Source organism: Malania oleifera, chromosome 13, assembly GCF_029873635.1.
Source record: "Malania oleifera isolate guangnan ecotype guangnan chromosome 13, ASM2987363v1, whole genome shotgun sequence".
In the NCBI taxonomy this organism is placed as follows: domain Eukaryota; kingdom Viridiplantae; phylum Streptophyta; class Magnoliopsida; order Santalales; family Ximeniaceae; genus Malania; species Malania oleifera.
In genome coordinates this window covers 6,162,957-6,183,741 of record NC_080429.1, presented here as the reverse complement: position 1 = coordinate 6,183,741, position 20,785 = coordinate 6,162,957, and the positions used below count along the sequence as shown (strand labels likewise).

Sequence of the window (20,785 nt, the reverse complement as noted above, 5' to 3'; positions counted from 1 at the left end):
TCTTATTTTTCTTACACGTGTTAATTTTATAACTATTTGATAATTTAGGTATCGAAAAAATCCTTCAAACACTACTAAAATCATTCGAGAGTCCATTATTGTTTTTGTAGATAAAAAATTAAGAGTATTTTTGACATATCTTTTACTTAATTGACCTAACAAAATTCTAAATGGATAAAACTTAATTAATGATTGTACAAATCAATCTAGGTTCAATCATAGAAGAGAGAGAGGAAGAGAGAGAGTTGAAAAATAATATTAGGAAGAATTGAACAAAGCAATGAAAAAATAGCATGGAGGTGTTAGAGGGTAGGAAGGATAAGGAGCATGAGAATCTTTCACTAAATTAATAAATTTAAAACACATTCTTTTTTTATTATAAGTTTTTTTTTTAAATATTAATCTTATGTTTTGAGAAACCTTAAATTTAAAGTTGTGTTTGATTTGGATAAGGTGCACTATAAAATTGTATTAAAATTTGTCTAAATTCATGCAAATTTAAATTCAAAGTTTGAAATTCATGCTCTCAAACACTACCAAGTTATTTATTTGAGAGTATAAATTTTAAATCTTATATTTGAATCTGGATGAATTATGACAAATTTTAATACAAATTTGTATTACATCGAATCAAAATTCACACAAATCCAAATTTAAGATATCTCCCAAATATATGGTAATTTTATTTTTGGGATAGACTTAGAATTGAATTTTGTATAAATTTAGACAAAATTTAATACTTATAATGAATTTGATCAAACTTTATACAAATCTAAATTCAAGAATCAAAATTCATGATCTTGACAGGAAGTGTAAAAGAACTTCATGATTAGTTATGCATAAACTTTATTTTTTTATTAATTAATTATACATTTTAATTTTTTTTACACTCTACTTGATTAGCAAATACGACAAAAAATAATTTCGTTCACATATATGTTTATTTTTCTAATATGTTCTAAATTCAAACACGTGCTAAGTGATAATAGTGCTAAAATTTATTGGAATTGTCAATTGGTAAACAATTAATATTTGTTCATAAATGCCTAAATTTCATTTGAATTGTCTAAAAAATAAGTATTTATTTAGAGAAAGTATTTATTTTAAATATTTGTGTTAATAATAGTGTTTGACTCACTCAAACAAATACTAATTTCAAAAAGTTATTTTTCAAATTATTTTTTTAAAGAGAAAAGTATTTTTGGCAAAATATTAAAAAAAAAAAAGTATTTAAATGAATAATTTCAGACTACTTATAAATAAATATATTTTTAAATATATATTTTTTTAAAATAAATTTTTAAATGTTTCAAACTATTTTAAAATCATAATTATCACAAAAATGTCCTGTAAAATAAATTTTCATTCCAATCGAGCATTGAAAGCGTACCAAATGCACAAACTTCAAATTATTGAAATAGATAAATGACGTCGTATTATTGGTCTGAACTGAACGCCTTTTTCTCACCGAGTTGTAATGCAATTTGTTACATTGTTTTGGTTGTGTGTTTGATCCCATTTTAATCTCTCGCGTGGCCGAGGAGCTGTCCAAATATGGTTGGTCGTTGATTTAATAAGCAGAGCACGACCTGTGCACCTTAGTAAAACCGACCCCGAAATCTATCTTTGCCTCCATTTCTTCATTTTCATTTTCCCGCCAAGAAACCTAATTCGAACTTTACTTTACTGTCGACCTCTGCTCCCTCTCCTCCTACCTGTTCTAAAGTTCAGCGGCGCCGGCCGCCTCCACGATTCCCCCCGTCTCTGCCTATCTCACGGCCACCGCTGGCGTACTTCACCGGCTTCCGCGCCTTCGGTCTCGTCGCAAGAAGAAATCTTCAACACCCTCAAGATCCACTTCAAATCTTCAAGATCCTCAGATCCACTTCTCTCTCTCTCTCTCTCTCTCTCTCTCCCTCTCTCTCTCTGGCAATGGCACAGGCCATAGACTTCTCACAAACCCAGCGCGTAGTACTCCTCATAGACCTCCACCCTCTCCTCCATCTCCAAAACCCTTCTTCATTTCTCAAAACCCTAATCTCCTCCGTCCAAACCCTCCTCTCCTTCCCTCCTCTTTCCTCCTCGCTCTTCTCCTTCAGGCTCTTTTTCTCCTCCCTTTCCCCTCTCCGCTCCTTCTCCAAGCTCCACCCCTTCTTCCGCAACTCTGCTTATTCCTCCCTCTCATTCCACCACCCTCCCCACACCCTCTCCTCTCTCACCCACATCCTCAATTCTCTCTCCGCTCTTCCGGATCCTGAAAACTCGCCCAATTCACCCAGCGCTTCGCTTGCTGCCAGCTCGCTGCTGCAGCTCGTGCATGACTATGCATGGGATCCCCCAATTCACGACCCCTTAGGTAAGAATTCTCCCATTGTTCGATCAAATTTGGTTATTTTATTTTCTCCGATTGCCCGGTCTTTGAAATGCTTATCCGAGTTTATGAATGTGGATTTGGGCGATGAGTTGTTGAGTAATGTCGATGTTTTTTGTAAGAAATTTCGTGAATGTTATGGGGCTGTTAGTGAGGCATTTGTTAGTAGAGATATTCATTGCAGCTGGGTTGATGTTAAGTATGAATTGGAGTATGATGAGGGTAAGGTCGGAATCAATGAGTCTGTTGTGAAATTGGGATATTTTGAGAGTGGGATTAAGAGTCTGGGGTGGGGGTTTTGCTCAACTGAATCAATTGTTCTGGGTTCTTCCCTTGTCCCTTTTGGATTAATTTATCCAAAAATTGGCATGTTACCAAATTTCTTTGATGGCGGTGATGGTTGCAAGGCAATTCATGCACAATTGACTCTTGAGATCTCAGATGTAAATGGGAATCCTTTGGAGTGCAAGTGTTGTGATCTTGATTTGATTAACCCAAAGACATTGAATGGGCATGAATATGATCTTGTTTTGCATAACAAGGATGCTATAAATCTAGAAACCAGTGGTTATGAACAAAAGAATACATTTTGGGGGCAGTTTGATCATGGGGTGACAAGTATTAATGTCAGGGCTGTGCAGAAGCATAGCACATTTATTAAAATTGAGGGATGCTTTTCTGATGTTATTCTATTACATGGATCCTCTTTGAAAATTGGGAAAGAACGAAATGAAATTTCTGCCAATTTTTTTGCTGATAGGGTTCTTGAAATGCTATTAAAAGAAACAAGCCAATTCATGCAGAGGAAAGCCATTCCCATTTGGCCAATTTTTCTGAGTTTCATGCACAGGGAAGGTTATTGGGCTCTGGTGTCTTTTTCAAATGGTAATGAAAATTCATGCACGGGAATCCTCAAGCCTTTCACTGTTTATTCAGCTCTTATTTATATCATAGACAATGGCATCCTCCCTCCAAACATGACTGATTGTTTAGGTGGTCAGCATGCCATTCGGTTTACCAAGGAGACAAATCAGGTTTGCATGCCAAATATCAATATGGGCTCCTCAAATGAGTTTTTTCACTCCCAATCTGGGACTTCTTCATTGGAAAGGTCTGTAGCGCTAGAGGATGGAAAACAAAAAAAAGTTAAAAAACATTTACATCTGCCCAAGGATCTTACTTGGAATGCCTTTTGTAAGGAGGCCATTGAACATTCTGAAATGGTTCTTGAAGATGTCTATTTTGCTAGGGGATGTAATAACTCAAAGAAGTTGAAATTTTTAAAATGCTGGATAAAACAGATCAAGAAATCTGACAGTTTATGTCGTCCCACACCGGATGGAGTCCAGCCTCATCTGGACATTTCAGAAGAAATAGAAGAACAACTAAATAAGTTGCACCAAGAAAGTGGACAGCCAGTTTCTTCTTCTATCTCTGCTGGGGAGGATTTGTTGACTAGAACTTCAGGAATGCCAGAAGGAACTGCATTTTTGGCTAGAACAGAAAATCCTGAAGCTTTTTTCAGTAGTCTTTCAGTAAAAATTCAACATGGATTTGAATCTGAAGGAGTAGACCTGAGGGCTCTGGCTGAGAGACTTGTGCATTCGTCCATTCGTTTTTTATATCAAAAGCGCACAATATATTCCAATTTGGAGAATCAAAGCCCTGTGGCAGAATCAGATGATATTAGCAATTGGATAGTTCCTGAAGTGACAAGACTTCTTCTAGTTGACCCTAAGGATTTGACAGCAAAACACAAATGTAATGATTCATCAATTCTAGCATCTGATCCAAAGTCTACCGTACTAACCTCAGTAAATATAGTTAGAGAGTATCCTTGTCTGTATTTTTATATATTGAATTTTTATAGCTGCAAAGTCGCTTTGGTTGATTGAATAAGTTGAGGAGTCAACAGCATGGCTCCAATTGCAGTAACATTTTCCTTAATATGCACTAGATATGAATTGCAAATTTTGTTTCGGATGGAGATTCTACAGTCAGAGATTGCAGTTGGTATTCAGGAATCTATGAAATTGAAGTTTGTGAGGCAAATTTGCTTACTTTTAGAGAAGATACAGTGCCATCTGGAAGGAGGCTTTTTTGGTGATGCAAGCCTTGATAATTATGTAGAAAGGACCATAAAAAGCAGGTACATGCATCACCGATATACCTTGGTTGAAATTTTTTTTCTTCTGAAACTGCTATATTTTTAGATATGAACTTATTATTTCTGAGAACGAGCCAGACAATTTAAGCATCTCTTCTTTCTGTTATCATACCCCTAGGAAACATCTTTGCCCTCACAAATGCCTACAATACAACCCTGTTTATTTTTCAGTTCAATCATGGACTCATATTTGAATGAATGTACAAGTGGATGTATTTATATCTTCAATAATAAACCTGACTATAATGTATAATCATGACTATTAAGGGGATTCTCTCTTTTGGTCTCTTCCATTTCTTTTAAAAACAATAAGCCTATTAAAAAATTAAGTATGTTCACTGTCACTGAAAGCTTTTCTAACTTCCTGTGACCACAATCACTCTCCTAAGTCCTAACTGTCTCAATTCTTTTCCATAACCATGGTCTTTAAATTTCAACTTCTGAGAAAAATTTTAACTCCGTAACTACTTTTCCACAGCTATGGTCTTTGAATTTCAACTTTTCTCTCTAAAATTTATGTAACTACCCTTCCATAATACGCAAATAAAGGCTGCGCAGAATTCTCATAGTGTCTAGCTAGTTTTTCTAGTTTTGAACAGTGAGCCAAATGACAAAAGCAAAAAATGTTGTGTAACTTGATAACAGTGATGGAGTTAATTGAAAACAGAAACTTTGATTTCAGCATACGAATTCTGTGACCACACACCTTACTCTACTAGGCTTTGATTTCAATATTTCCTAGGAGTAATTTTCCTTCAGCTGTAGGATGCTTTCCCTTATTTTACTGCATTTTACTTGTGCAATAGACCATACTACCTCGATAAGGAAATATTTTTCAATTTGGATGGTTTGGAAGTTTCTACTTCAGCTTATATCATTTATATTTTTTCATATGATATCTTTGCAGTCTTATCCTGGAAGATACTTGGCTGCTTTGGTTTGTTTACCGGTGTTGTAGTCTGTCAAAGGTAGAGTCTTTGATTTCTTTTTGAAATGACCTATTAACTTAGCAGCATACTCAAAGAATATATTATATTACACTTTGTACTGCCCAGTTCCTGGTGGAAAGAGTGGCAGTCAGTAGGCTAGAGGGTGGGGGTTGGGGTTGGAACATTAGAGGAAAGTTAAATTGTAACTGGCATTTCTTCTTGTAGAGGTTTCTGTATGTGCTTTTGTGGGTTCTGAATTTGAACTGTGATTGTGAGAGCATTTCAAAGGGGATGCCCTTATCTGATCTTATGTGTCATCATTTTTTTTTTTAAAGTTCTAAAATGTTCATTTTTAATAACTGGCTGCATATATAAACAGTAGCATCATATATTTATTAGAAAGAGTTTCATGGACTGATTCCTAATGTTCAACTACCTTAACATTGTGCCCACTTTATCTTGGATACTGATGTGTGTTAGTGTTTGCGCGTGTACACTATTTTGAGGAGTTTTGGAGTGTCCTAACATGAAAATTTCAACATGGATACTTCAACTACTTTTGTAATGCACATGGGCAAGAGGAGGTGGTGTATTATCATCTAATTTATAGTCTTGTATTTTCCGATGATCGATATATAAAAGGGGAACTGGAAATTTTTTTTTTTTCATATCTTTCTAGGGATTTCCTTTTTAAGACTCATTTGATATGTACCATGCCTTTCCCATTTGCTTTTGTTAGGGACTTGGGCTGCTCTTAAGGGACTACAAATTTGTTTTCACATCTCATAGATTAGTACTTTGTTAAATTTTCAATTTTTGACCTTTGAATAAAATATATTCCTTTTCAACAAGGTGCTATTATTGCATAAAATACAATGTAACGATGGTTTCCTCAATCATTTCTATAAACTCCTAAGGCTGTATTTGGGGTACTGGTTGCTTAAAAATTCAACACTGTTAAACTTTCTCTACACCTTTAGTGGAAATCCTTGTTGGGATTTGAGAAGGATTTTTGTTTCTAATGAGGTGTTGATTGGCTGACATAGTTTGGGTCCTGATTGGTTTTACCATTGCGTACCAAGAGACAATCAGAAAACTTGCTTAATGAACAGGATGAGGGAAAAGTGGTCATCATTTTTGTCAACACAAGCTGGCATAAATTTGGATTTTGATTGGTTTTGGTCTATGCTTGAGTATTTTATTTTTAGCCCACTGAACTTGGAAAAAAAGAAGAGAAAGAGAGAAACCACTACACCTGTGAAAATTGACAATATGAAAAACACATTTTGCATGTCTGTGTGTCACAAGCCGACTATTTACACACCTTTGTGAAAGGGCCGTGCGGCACTAGCTAAAGCACTATTGCTTAACTAGCCAACCTATCGTATTCATCCACAAAACACTTTCATTATCATTCAATTTAATGGCAGCGGAAACAGTAAGCAATCATGAAAGTAGTGGTAAGCAAGCAGTAAACATTGAATCTACGCAATTCATTAATAACACCTTCGTTGACATTGTGTGTTTAGCAAGGGAGACAAGTAAGCTAAACACGTTGACAATAGCTAGTGAGTTTTACAATAACTAATGAACACTCATCCTCCCCTAAAGAGGTTTTTATGTAATTATCATCCTGGCACTAGAAAACATCAAAGTGACCGAGAAGTCATACTACCTTATTTGGCATACAAAGACTCTACTAGCAGAAATTTGTTAGGGATCTAGGAACAATAATCACACACAACTAAAATAAGCACACAAAATAAGAATGCCAGATTTACGTAGTTTGATCTAATCTGACTTACGTTCACAGAGCACATAAAATATACTATAACTTGGGAGAAAAACAAGAGGAGGAGACATACACTCAACTCAACTCTTCTCACACTTTTCTCTCTCTCTCATCTTTAACACTCTCACACTTCTCGCTCACTCACTTCACTATATTCATTCACGTACAATTGCTTCATTATATTGTCAAATTGAATGGATTGGAAAGGAAGGGGAGTAATTGAGATATTTAGTGGGTTATTTTAGCACGCAGGCATTATCATTCCAATGCGTGAAAGCTGGCTCCTTCGCGGCTTGTTTTCATCTACAACTCATCTTCTTCAAGGCCATTTAATTTTTCGTTTCCATTTAATCCATTTCCATTTTCTTCGTTTTCATTTCAGTTTAACAATCTTCCACTTGGAGATAGAGATACTATCTCAACCAGTATATAGATAATGATGTGCTCAAATCTGTCTTCAAACATGAAGATCAACTGAAGTTGAGCATAACTTCAGCTTCTCTGTAGTCACTACCTTTGTCAACGTTTCTGTCGGATTCCTGCTACCTTAGATTTTTTCCAGTGTCAACACTTCATCCTCTAATAGAGATCTGACGAAATGATAACGTAATCTAATGTTTTTGGTTTTGGAATGAAATGCAGAGTTCTTTGCTATATGTATCGCACTCTGACTGTCACTATGCAAAATATTTCTTTCATGCTTTATTTCGAGCTCTGTTAACAAACCTTGAAGGCAAATCATCTCTTTATTGGCTTCTGCCACTGCTACAGACTCAGCTTTTGTAGTGGATAAAACGACAATCTTTTGTATCTGTGACATCCAACTAACAGTTGTTGTGCCAACAGTGAACATATATCCGGTGGTGCTTCTGCGATGATCAATTTTACCTGCAAAATCAGCATCAACATATCCTTGAATTTTCAAATCTCCTTTGTCGAAACATAGACACTTATCAATAGTGCCACGTAGATATCTCAAAATCCACTTCACTGCATCCTAGTGAGTCTTCACTGGATTTGACATAAACCTGCTGATAGCTCCCACTGCTTGACTAATGTTTGGTCTGGTACCAACCATGACGTACATGAGACTTTTAATGGTTGAGGCGTAAGATACCTTAGTTATGAAGTTCTTCTCTTCATCTGTTTGGAGAGTTTGATCCTTAGAGAGACGAAAGTGATCGGCCAATGGCATATTTACTGCTTTGGCGCTGCTCATGTTGAACCTTTGTAAAACACGGCTAATATACTCTAACTAAGAAAACCGCAATGTTCCCTATTGCTTATATCTGGAGATTTGCATCCCAAGTATTTGCTTGGCTGAACCCAACTCTTTTATGTCAAACTCCTCTGACATTTGCTGCTTTAATTTCTTGATTTCTCCTATATCTGGTCCGGCAACCAACATGTCATTGACATATAGCAATAGTATGATATAGATAGAATGATACCTCTTGAAGTAGCAATAGTGATCGACATTGCACTTCTAAAAATTTTTTCTACGCATAAAGCTGTTAAATTTTTTATATCATTGTCTGGGGGCTTGTTTGAGACTATACAAGCTTTTCTTCAATTTGTACACAAGATCCTCTTTACCTTTTACTGAGAATTTTTCTAGTTGGTGCATGTAAATTTCCTCATCAAGATCACTGTGAAGAAATGTTGTCTTCACATCCAACTGCTCGAGATGTAGGCCCCTTAAGGCAACAATGCTCAAGGCTGATATGATGGTTGTTACCTTCACAATCGATGCAAAAATGTTAGTATAGTCAATTCTTTCCTTTTGCTCAAAGCCTTTGACTACCAATCAGACTTTGTACCTCCTAGATTCGTCATGCTCCTCTTTGATCTTGTACACTCACTTGCTGTGAAGAGCCTTCTTACCTTTGGACAACTTAGCTAGTTCTCACGTTTTGTTGGAGTTGAAAGACTTTATCTCGCCCTTCATTGTAAGCTCCCACTTGCTTGAATCTCTTGCCTGACATGTTTCATTATAGCATTCGGGTTCTCCTCCATCTATAAAAAGTAAATAATTCATATACCTCTTATTTGGTATATGTTGCCGAGAAGATCTTCTAAGTTCCGGAGCTGGAGTAGGAGGCGGTGGTACTACAATTTGCTCCACAGGTTCCTCTGTTTGAGGAATCTCGGCATTTTGTTGTTGTGTTTTCTTTGCCTGAGGATTCTCGGTGTTTTGCTCTTGTATCTCGATACCTTCTAGGACATCATTCAAGTCTACATAAGTTGTTTCATTCTGAACTGGTTTTGCGGGTTCTGTTGGTTTTGTTATGTGTCTGTTTTTGTACATCACTTTTTTATTAAAGATCACATCTCTGTTTCTGATCACCTTTTCGTTTTCATCATCCCAAATGCGATATCCATACTCATCTTCACCGTAACCGACGAAGGGGCATTTCCTGAACTTTGGAGTAAGTTTGTTTCTGACATGATCATTAACATGCATATATGCTACACAACCAAAAACTTTCAAATATGAAAGTCTCACATTTTTTCCGCCCCATACCTATTTTGGTAGATTGTTGTTCAATGGTACGAATGGTCTCTTGTTAATCAAGTATGCTATTGTATTGACTGCTTCTGCCTAGAACTGCTTTGGTAAGCCTGACTGCATACGCATGCTTCTGGCTCTTTTAGTCAATGTTCGGTTCATCTGCTCGGCTACACTATTGTGTTAAGGCGTACCTAACACAGTTCTTTTCATTCTGATACTATGCTCATAGTCATAGCAGAATATCTTGAACCCGATGTCATCATACTCACCACCGTTATCGGTTCTCAGTTTCTTGATTTTCAAACCAGTTTCATTTTTAACCATTGCTTTCCAAATTTTAAAAGCATCAAAGATATTATATTTGTATTTCAGGAAGTAAATCGATATCTTCCGAGAATGATCGTCAATAAACGTCACGAAGTAATTCTTTCCACCTAGGGATGAGACGGTTGTTGGTCCCCATACATCTGAGTGAACTAGTTCAAGTCTCTCATTCTTTGGGGTACTAGTGTATGTCTGTAAACTCTCTTCTGTTTCCCAAGTATGCAATCCTCTACATATCAATTTTTACTGACCGTAGATTACTCAACTTTCCCTTTGAGTGCATCACCTTGAGTCCCTTCTCACTAATGTGACCAAGTCGTTGATGCCAAATGTTGCTATTGACATTTCTTGTGGCAACTGAAATAGACATATATGCATTAGAAGTCACATAAAGTGTTCCACTTTTCTTACCTTATGCAATCTGCAGTGGACCCTTTGAAATCTTCCATTCATCTCTAATGAATGTTGTGATGTATCCCTCATCTGCCAGCTGATCAACTGAGATCAAGTTCTTTTTCAGGTTTGGAATATATTTGACATCTTTCAGCTTCCATACTGACCTGTTCATCTTGATCTTCACAATTCCCTTGCCAGTTATGTTACAAGGTTGATCATTGCTAAGGTATACTTTACCGGAGTCACTTGGTATATACTTCTCTAGGTAATTTTTACTGCAAGTGGCATGAAATGAGGCTCCAGAGTCTAAGACCCAATACTCCTTGCTCTTTAAAGAGCATATCAATATATCACCTTCTTTTGAAGTAACATTTGCTTCTGTCTTTGCCTCATATTCTTTTCTTGGACCTTTGCACCGATTTCTAAAATGACCGAACTTTCCATAGTTTTAGCACTCAACATTCTTTGTGTCTTGGGAACCTTTGGGTTTTTTGGATTTGGATCGCCTGGACCTAGATCTGTCACGATTGTTTGATCGGCCATTCTCGCTTCCTTTCCATGAATCTCTCCCTCGACTTTTCACATTCAATGCTGAACTTGAAGTGGAAGCAGTGTTTGACATCATGATCTCTTCCGTCAAAATCATGCTGACAATTTCATCAAAATTCAACTTTGATTTTCTTGTGGAATTACTGATCGCAGTAACAATATCTTTCCAACTCTTAGGCAACTAGCTAAAAATCAGTAAGACACAGATTTCACTATCAAACTTGATTTCAACTGAGGCAAGTTGATCCGACAGTTTGTTGAAATTATTTAGATATCTACTAAAACTTCCACCTGCGAACATGTTCATGGTAAATAACATCTTCATTAAGTGTACATTATTGGCGGCTGATGGCTGCTCATACATGTTGGAGAGCGCATTCATAAGAGACTTGGTGGTTTTGCCAACATCATCCTAATAGCTCTAAAAGCTTTTCGATCAAGCAACTTCCACTTGTCCTCTTTCATGGAATCTGACTTTCCCTTCAATGGTAAGTGCAACTCCTTACCAAACAAGTAGTCCTCGATATGTATCTTCTAGAAACTGAAGTTGGTGCCGTTAAACATCTCGATCTTTGAGTTATTTTCGTTCGACATCTCAATTTGTTGATCTAGAGATGGAATCAGCTCAAATGGACAACACAGTTGGATTCAGAACGGTTGAAAACCTTAAAAATGGTTCAAGTCGTTCAAAAACAGACTTGAAATGATTCTAAAAACCTAGTCAAACCTTTTGGTCAAAATCGGTTAATTTTCCGTTAATTTTAACGGAATATACTCCCACTTAACAGAATATTTTGACGCCATTATTGACGACATTAATTAATGCCGTTAACTAACTGTTGACGTGACAGGTGGGACCCGGTGATGACGTGGCAAGTAGGGCCCAATGATGACGTGGCAGTGGGGCCTAGTGCTGACATGGTAGTGGAGCCCAGTGATGATTGTGCTAAATTACACCAGGTAAATTCTCAGTAAAGTAGGGGTCACAATGAACTGCTTAAGTCCCACTTTCTTAGATAGAATTTTCTTTAAATACGTAATTAGCACAATATAGCTCCTGGGACCTCTGATCTAGCGACTTTGCTTCGATCTTGCAATTTTGCTCTGATCTGGCTACTTTGCTCCGATCTAGCTTTGATATCACTTGTTAGGGATTTAGGAACAATAATCACACAAGCAAAACAAGCACACAAAATAAAAAACACTAGATTTACGTGGTTTGGTCTAATCTGACCTACGTCTACGGAGCATACCAAATATACTATAACCTGGGAGAAAAACAAGAGGAGGAGATACACACTAAACTCAACTCTTCTCACACTTTTCTCTCTCTCACCTTGAGCACTCTCACACTCCTCGCTCACTCACTTCACTATATTCATTCACGTACAATTGCTTCATTATATAGCCATATTGAATGGATAGGAAAGGAAGGGAGTAATTGGGATATTTAATGGGTTATTTTAGCACGCGGGCATTATCATTCTAGCGCATGAAAGTTGGCTTCTCCATGGCTCATTTTCATCTACAACTCATCCTCTTCAAGGCCATTTAATCTGTTTCCATTTAATCCGTTTCCATTTTAGCTTAACAAAATTAACCCTACACTAGTATTTACATGATGGAAGCCCATCCCAAGTACACGAGACAAGCGGTGACAGGCAAGCACAATGCCCTGAACAAGCTTAGCTTATGACACTCCCCCACTTATGCGGTCGACGTTCTTGTAGACTTTGGTGCTGGGAATACTTCAACTTTGTCCACAAATGGTTTCATATTTTTTGCAGAAATCTAGCTGATTTCTTTGTCATCAAGGGATTTCCACTTCACTTGGAACTTCTACAGCTTCTTCCTTGAGGGTATAAACTTTCTGTCTACAAGGATCTCTTCAACTTCACGTTTGTTAGGTTGCATTGTCTTCAACTCTGCTCTGTTGGATTGACTTCTGTTTAGGTCATCGGTGTCGGCATTAAACGACTTGAGGCAGCTGACATGAAATTGTGGTCTTCTCCCCTGATCTGGCCACTTCTTCTTCTGCTTAGAAGCTTTTTTTAGATAGGCTCGGGCAAACTCTACATTCTGTTTCCATTCTTTGGTGAAGATGTACACCTTGGGACTCTTTCGTCCATACAGCTCGCCCATTGTGTGAGGTAACAACAGCTATTGACCTATAACATGCCCAAGAGGGCTCTTGTTGGTTGTTGAGCTCCTTTGGGCATTGCCTCAGAATAGAGTCACGTCAAGTAGTTGTACCCAATTCTGGTCGTTGTTGACCAAATGGCGCAAGTACTCTTTCAGTAGCTCTCTACCTCTCTGTCTGCCCGTCTATCTATCGGTGAGAACTCAAAGAGATGTCAAGATGTGACCTGAAGATCCTGAAAAATTCTGTCAAGAAATTGTCAGTGAACATTAAGTCTCGGTCACAAACAATAACTTGGGAAACACCCCAATATCTTACAATAGTCACAAGGAACAATTGTGTGTCTCCTTTGCCAAACAACACTTTGGTGCGGCCATGAAAGTACCATGCTTCTTTTGCTCCCCCTTGTCTTGTTGGCAATTGAGACAAGTCCGAATATATTAAACCACATCATCACGCATGTGCGGCCAATAATACCTCTGCTTCAATTGTCTTGTAATTGGAGTCATTCTCCTCGAATACCCCTTAACAAACTTCATGCAATAGCTAGTAAGGCCAAGAAAGGAACACAAATCCTTTACTGTTGTGGGGATCTTCCGTTCTTGAATCATCCTTTCCTTTTCCATACCCCTCCAGATATGACCTTGTTCAACCACATGACCAAGGAATTGTTGCTCCATTGAGTGAAATAGCGCTTCTCTTTCTTCGCATATAGACTATTTCCCCTCAACCTGTCCAACACCTTTCGTAGATGCTTTTCATGTTTCCTCTAAAACAACACCGATGCTCCCAATGGTGTTTTGGAAGGGCGATCACATCCCGCTTCTAATTCTGCAAGTTGTTTCCCCAATTCTACTATATCTAGAGGTGCCATCCGACATGACCCTTTAGCAGGTGGTTTCACTCCTGATAACGAAGTTTCCTTTGAGGTTGATGCTTTATATTCGGCTCCCCCACTCTTGGGTTTACATTTTTTGAAAGACTTTCCACTATTTCCCTCTCCGCCAAACCCTTTGGACGAAGTGGTATCATCACCAGCATAGTCAGTCAAGCATTTTGTAGCAGCTTGTGCAGTAGACAAGTCTTGAACTTTTTGCCTATGAAGTTTAGTTCTTGCCCACAGTTTCATCCCCTCTAAAAAATAGAACAACTTGTCCTTCCTCGACATATCCTGAATATCCAACATCAAAGCAGAAAATTGTTTGACATTTCCCTTATTGACCTCGTATGCTTGAAATCTCTCAGCTTTCTCCTTGCATTATACTCAACATTCTCAAGAAAGAATTGGGCCTTGGGCTCTCTCATCAAGTCTGCCCAACTATTTTTTTTTTTTGGGTACGACCCGGGTATCCGCCTACCGTCAACGACGTCCGTTTTACGGTCCGTCGCACCGGCCAGCGACTAATCCCACGCCCCGTGGATCCGGCCCCACATCACCACGAGGAGGGTAAACCAGGAGCCCAGGGGCTGAATCGAACCCGGGAGGCTCATTGCTGACCTCGTGAGAGGCACACCCATAGTTCGCTCAACCACCTGAGCTACGCCCTGGGGGCAAGTCTGCCCAACTATTCATTGCACAACATCTAGTTTCAATCTCTTGGTACTTGGTACGCCACCACAGTTTGGCATCACCAACCAAGTAAATGGTCGTCGTATCCACCTTCACTTGTTTTTAGGCCATCCTCACAGTGCGAAAGTATTGCTCCACATCAAACAAAAAGTTCTTTAACTCCTTGGCATCACGGGCATCCCCATACATCCTGGGTTCTGGTACCTTGGTCTTGCTAACTCCCAGAGTGTTGGAGTTCCCCATAGCAAGAACCATCAGATTTATCTTTGCATCCAGATCAACCATCCGTGATTGCAAGGTTTTCACTATATGGCGAAAGTCCTCTGACATCTCACCTAGCAAACTTGCTTGATGCTTTTGTGATCCCATCACTTCATCAACAAGTTCCCTCATTTGGGCCACCTTCGCGGTCACAGTGTTGGCTGTTGCCTTAGCCCGTGCTTCTAGTACGCTGATCCTCTCAGCATTGTTTGGTGTCATGGTCACTTACCAAAACTTTCCAAATCCCACAACAAAGGTAATTGAATTCTCGTAGTAACTGAACCTTTGGCTCTCTGATACCAAGTGTTACAAGCCGACTATTTTCACACCTTTGTGAAAGGGCTGTGCGGCGCTAGCTAAAGCACTCTTGCATAACTAATCAGCCTATCGTTTACCAACATTCATCTCCGAAATACTTTCATTAGCATTCAATCTAATAGCAGCGGAAATAGTAAGCAATCATGAAAGCAGTGGTAAGTAAACATTAAACATTGAAGCTTCGCAATTCATTAACAACACTTCCGTTGACATTATGTATTTAGCAAGGGAGGCAAGTAGGCTAAACACGTTGACAATAACTAGTGAGTTTTATAATGACTGATGAACACTCATCCTCCTTTAAAGAGGTTTTTATGTAATTATCATGTTGACACTAGAAAATATCAAAGTGACCGAGGAGTCATACTGCCTTATTTGGCATACAAAGATACTACTAGCATAAATTAATCCTACACTAGTATTTAAATGATGGAAACCCATCCCAAGTCCACGAGAAAAGCGATCATAGGCAAGCATAAATCCCTGAACAAACTTAGCTTGTGACACTGTGCTTGTAGTACTATCTAGCATCTACTCTGCACTTCAATCCTTGGGTAAACAAAGTTTTTTTGGTTTGTCTTGAACCAAAAAAAAAAAAAAAAAAAATCCTCAATAATCAAAGATAAGGTAATCCTTGCTTTTCTTTTAAGGTAGGGTGGCCATTCTCAATCCTTTCATCTTATACTGTGAAAGTATTTGACTAAACGTACTTGACAATTATAATAACATCATACAGCATTGTTGAACTAATTTTCTTTGCATATTTATGAAGCCTAAACTTGGTCATTTTTCTTTATTTAATTCTTTTTAACAGTACATCTTCAGGATTTCAATTTTTCTTAAGGAGAAATACTGTTAGACTGAATGCCTGATCAACAAAATTTGCAGATATTCTCACACCCTTGAAGATGTGGTCCACAGAATCTACAGAAAAATGGATTTGTTGCTTTTTGCTGATGAGGGTGAAGCCCCTAATCCTTTTCTCAACAGCGAGGATAGTAATCAATCCTGGAGAGACAAACAACCCAGAGAAGAGGGAGGCAAAAAAAATGTAACTAATGAACCAATCTCAGCAGAAGATGATTCTTCCCAACCACTGGAAAATGCTAATATGAGCTCCCAAGTGGTCCGGATCGAGGAGCATGCCTGCAGGCTAATTGAAGCCCAGGAGAGGAGAGAGAGGGCTCGCAGATTTGCATCTTTCACAAGTTGGATGCCGGATTTGCAGAGAGTTTGGGCCCCAAAGCAGCTTAAGGCAATGAAAGGAAAGTCATATCCTGTCCAGAAGCTGGAAAAGAGGAAAGACCGAAGGGAAAGCTATGACATGGTATGTGAAACCCCAATGACAGGAAAGAAACGTTCATGCCAAAGAGGAAACAATGTCGGCATGGAAGATGAGGAAAATTCTGCCATGAACTCAGGTGGCTCTGTTTCTAAAGCTTTGTTTCAGGATAACTGATTTAACGGCCAGCAATGCCAGTAACATTTCTTGAGCAGCGAGGACCAATTGCTTGCACATAGAAGCTGTTCATGAAGAGGATGTAAGCTAGACAATGACCAGGCTAGCTTTCTTGCATGTGCAGACCAACTGTAACAAGTCACATAGAAAATTTAACCAACATAAGATGGTTGGAATTTTAGATCCATGTACACAAAATGGGTGGCTTTTTATTTATCTTATTGTAACCTTCATGTGGCGGTTGTATATCATTAATTCATTCTCTACTGGTTCTGTATCTCAAAAAATAAAAAAAATGATAAAATAAAGTCTCGAGTTTTTTTTTGTTCTTCTAAAATGAGAAAATTGCAGAAATCTCAAGAGAGGTTTTTGATATTATTTCTTGATCTAAGTATGCCCTTAGCATTTAAAAAAAATAAAAAATAAAAGTATCTCCTTATGAGAAAATTATTGGCTTGAACATTTGAACATTTGAACATTTTGAAAACAGTGATGTGATCATTGGAGGAAGACTTGTGAGAAATGACCCTTTAACATGAAATTTGAAAGTTAAAAATTATAAAATATTATATTAATGGTTGGATCCATAAAAATGATATAAAATCCACATGAATCCATGCGAACCCTTATCTCTCTCGCTTATATTTGTTTAAATGTTGATGTGATATTCTAGATCTTAGTTTGTAGAGCCCACACTTGTGAGTCTCTCTCGTGATCATTGTTACCAATGGTTTAATGTTGTAAGGGGGTTCAAGGGTGGTTCTGGCCGGATTAAAATAAAGGTGTACCTTTTCAGAATTTATGTGCGAGTATAGTAAAAACTAAAAAGAGATGGTTGATTCCATTCATCACCTCAACTCTGGATGTGTGACCTCGTTAAGACGATACCTATCAAAGACAGCGTGCCTTGGCTAGTGGCTTCAGCTAAAATCAAGCATGCCAAGCAAACTTAAATGTCCCGAACACTTTCGTAAAAACACATCACACAAACACATATTCATGATATCCGTAAATCCTCTTTCCCGCCATTTTTCAAATGCCAGACCGCTACAAACTCTAATTTCATCAATCCATAGCTATGGCCCAGAGACCATCCAGCAAAGCACGCCTCTCACGGACGAATTATGCGGGCAGATGTTAGACAAAAACCCAGATATCAGAACATTGAAAAAACTCCATTCCAAGCTCGTCGTCGACCCATGTTCGGAATCAAAGCAATGGCTTGGCATCAAACTGATGAGAGCTTATACTGCTTGCGGTGAACCCAGAATGACGCGCCACGTATTTGATGAAATTCCTGACAAGAGTGTTGTGTTCTTCAATGTCATGATTAGAAGCTATGTGAGTAATCATTTGTATGTTGAAGCTCTTCTCGTTTGCAGAAGTATGGCTGACCATGGGATTTGCTTCGATAATTATACGTTCCCTAGTGTACTGAAAGCCTGTTCTGGGTCTAACAATTTGTGGGTCGGATTGCAAATTCATGCTGCAGTCGTGAAAGTTGGGCTTGACTCGAATTTGTTTAATGGGAACAGCCTGGTCGCCATGTATGGGAAATGCGGTTGTTTGGTAGAGGCTCGCCGAGTTCTAGATGGATTGCCTAGCAGAGATGTGATTTCTTGGAATTCATTGGTTGCTGGGTATGCGCAGAATGGGAGGTTTAATGATGCATTAGAGGTCTGTAGGGAGATGGAGTTATTAAGGCTTATACCGGATGCTGGCACAATGGCTAGCCTCTTGCCGGCCATCACAAATACTTCTGTGGAGAATGTTTCATTCGTCCGTGAGATGTTTTGGAAGTTGGCAAATAAGAGTTTGGTTTCATGGAATGTGATGATAGCAGTGTATGTGAATAATTCAATGCCTGCAGAAGCTGTTGATCTTTATTCCCGAATGGAAGCTCAAGGAATAGACCCCGATGCAGTCACTCTTTCGAGTGTTCTTCCTGCCTGTGGGGATCTTTCAGCTCTGTTATTAGGTAGAAAGATTCATAAATATGTTGGCGTGAAGCGGCTTCGGCCAAACCTATTGTTGGAGAATGCCTTGGTTGATATGTATGCAAAGTGTGGATGTTTGTGGGATGCAAGGGAAGTATTTGATCAAATGCAACTCCGGGATGTAGCATCATGGACTTCAATTATCTGTGCTTATGGTATGAGTGGGCAAGGCCGTGATGCTGTAGCTCTATTTTCGAAAATGCAAGAATCGGGTCTGAGTCCAGATTCTATTGCTTTTGTTTCAGTTCTCTCTGCTTGTAGCCATGCGGGTTTATTGGATGAGGGGCGATATTTCTTTAAGCTAATGAATGAGTATAAGATTGTTCCAAGAATTGAACACTTCGCTTGCATGGTCGATCTGTTAGGACGTGCTGGGCAAGTAGATGAGGCCTATGGATTCATCAAAACGATGCCAATGGAGCCTAATGAACGGGTTTGGGGAGCCTTGTTAAGTGCATGTCGGGTTTACACTAACATGACTATTGGGCTGCTTGCTGCTGATAATCTTTTCCAGTTGGTTCCTGAGCAGTCAGGTTATTATGTTTTGTTATCCAACATTTATGCAAGGGCTGGTAGATGGGAAGAAGTAACAACTGTCAGAACAATAATGAAAAAGAGGGGAATCAAGAAAATGCCTGGCATTAGCAATGTTGAGCTGGATGGTCATGTTCACACTTTTCTTGCTGGTGACCGATCACATCCACAGTCTGCAGAGATCTATGATGAGTTGGATGTATTAGTAGGAAAGATGAAAGAGGCAGGTTATGTCCCAGAGACAGATTCTGCCCTTCATGATGTTGAGGAGGAGGATAAGGAATACCATCTTGCAGTTCACAGTGAGAAGTTGGCTATTGTTTTTGCCATCTTAAACACTGGGCCTGGGATGCCAATTAGGGTTACCAAGAATCTTCGTGTTTGTGGGGATTGTCATATCGCTGCCAAGCTCATCTCCAGGATTGCTGAGCGTGAAATTATAGTCAGGGACACTAACCGTTTCCACCATTTCCGGAATGGTGTTTGCTCCTGTGGTGATTATTGGTGAGCCATTTGGAAACACACACTGCTTGCAACAGCTTATTGTACTTAAACCAGCTCTTTTAGGGCTTTTCGAGTTGCATTTCCAATCCTCAGTCTCTTTGCTGCTCGCTGCCCACAGTTTGCCTTGACTAAGGCCTCAGATCCACCTTCATAATGATTTTACTTCAGTTCGGATTACAATGATTTAATTGTCAGGATCTGGATCTGCGCTGCATTAATATTATGTGGAGATGGAGAGAGAAATAGTCCATTGAAAATATTCAAGCTGTTCTCCTTTGAGACTTCCATAATTGCATTCGGATAGAGCTCCTATTGAAACTTTGAATTTCTACCCAGAACCAGATCATCTTGGCAGGTCAGCTTCAGCTTACTTGATCAACACTTGTGTATAGGCTCCCAGACAGTGAATTTCAGTGATGGGATCAAATTGCAAACTCATACCTGCCATTTCCAAACTGCAGGTATTTTTCCAGGTAATGTTCCTTGGGTAGTGTTTGGGATGAATTTCAGGGCTCGGATTTGGAAGAAAGTTGATATAATTTTGTACTATTACTCAAATTGGCACCAATCCATATCGCCAAGTTCCCAATTCCATGTTTTCAAATGTAGAGTTAGTATTTTTCATTATTTAAATGCAAAAAAACCCATTATGGAGCTTAGATATCTTTATGCTAAATGTGACTTATTAATAAATGCCAGTGACAATTGTAAGGTTCTTTTTGTAAACTAGTAAATTGTTATAACCATACTCCTGCCCATAGACCAGAAAATGCTAATACCTTTGTAAACCATGAATTGGTATGAATGCTCCAAAACATGGTACATTTTTGTTCTACAAAACTAAATCTAATGATCCAAAGTTTTAATTCAATATCTTTCCCATAAGATATTTTTCTAATTAGTTAATTGTTGTGCAAAAATACCAATGCGTAGTGAAAACACAAATTGATCGGATCATACAA

The 20,785-nt window shown here is 38.5% G+C and overlaps 2 protein-coding genes across 3 annotated transcripts; both read left to right on the top strand.

Moving 5' to 3' along the window:
- The first annotated feature begins 1,668 nt into the window (after nt 1-1,668).
- LOC131145950 (uncharacterized) lies at nt 1,669-17,133 on the top strand. Of its 2 annotated transcripts, XM_058095125.1 has the most exons (4): nt 1,726-4,202; nt 4,329-4,520; nt 5,446-5,506; nt 16,218-17,133. In XM_058095125.1, the coding sequence occupies exons 1-4, from the start codon at nt 1,933-1,935 to the stop codon at nt 16,233-16,235; spliced, it is 2,541 nt and encodes an 846-aa protein (XP_057951108.1). In that variant the 5' UTR covers nt 1,726-1,932; the 3' UTR covers nt 16,236-17,133. The 2 variants fall into 2 exon arrangements, with proteins under 2 accessions (XP_057951107.1, XP_057951108.1); XM_058095124.1 differs by lacking the exon at nt 5,446-5,506 and having other exon boundaries at nt 1,669-4,202.
- Nucleotides 17,134-17,604: 471 nt separating this feature from the next.
- Nucleotides 17,605-20,500, top strand: LOC131145949 (putative pentatricopeptide repeat-containing protein At3g49142). The gene is made up of 2 exons (XM_058095120.1): nt 17,605-20,178; nt 20,285-20,500. Exon 1 carries the CDS (start codon nt 17,725-17,727, stop codon nt 19,825-19,827), a length of 2,103 nt encoding a protein of 700 aa, XP_057951103.1. The 5' UTR covers nt 17,605-17,724; the 3' UTR covers nt 19,828-20,178; nt 20,285-20,500.
- The last annotated feature ends 285 nt before the right edge of the window (nt 20,501-20,785 follow it).

Coding starts and splice junctions, on each gene's coding strand:
- LOC131145950 (XM_058095124.1), top strand. CDS start 1,933: ATGGCACAGGCCATAGACTTCTCACAAACCCAGCGCGTAGTACTCCTC. Junction 4,203..4,328: donor TCAGTAAATATAGTTAGAGA/GTATCCTTGTCT, acceptor AATATGCACTAG/ATATGAATTGCAAATTTTGT. Junction 4,521..16,217: donor GAAAGGACCATAAAAAGCAG/GTACATGCATCA, acceptor CAAAATTTGCAG/ATATTCTCACACCCTTGAAG.
- LOC131145949 (XM_058095120.1), top strand. CDS start 17,725: ATGCCAAGCAAACTTAAATGTCCCGAACACTTTCGTAAAAACACATCA.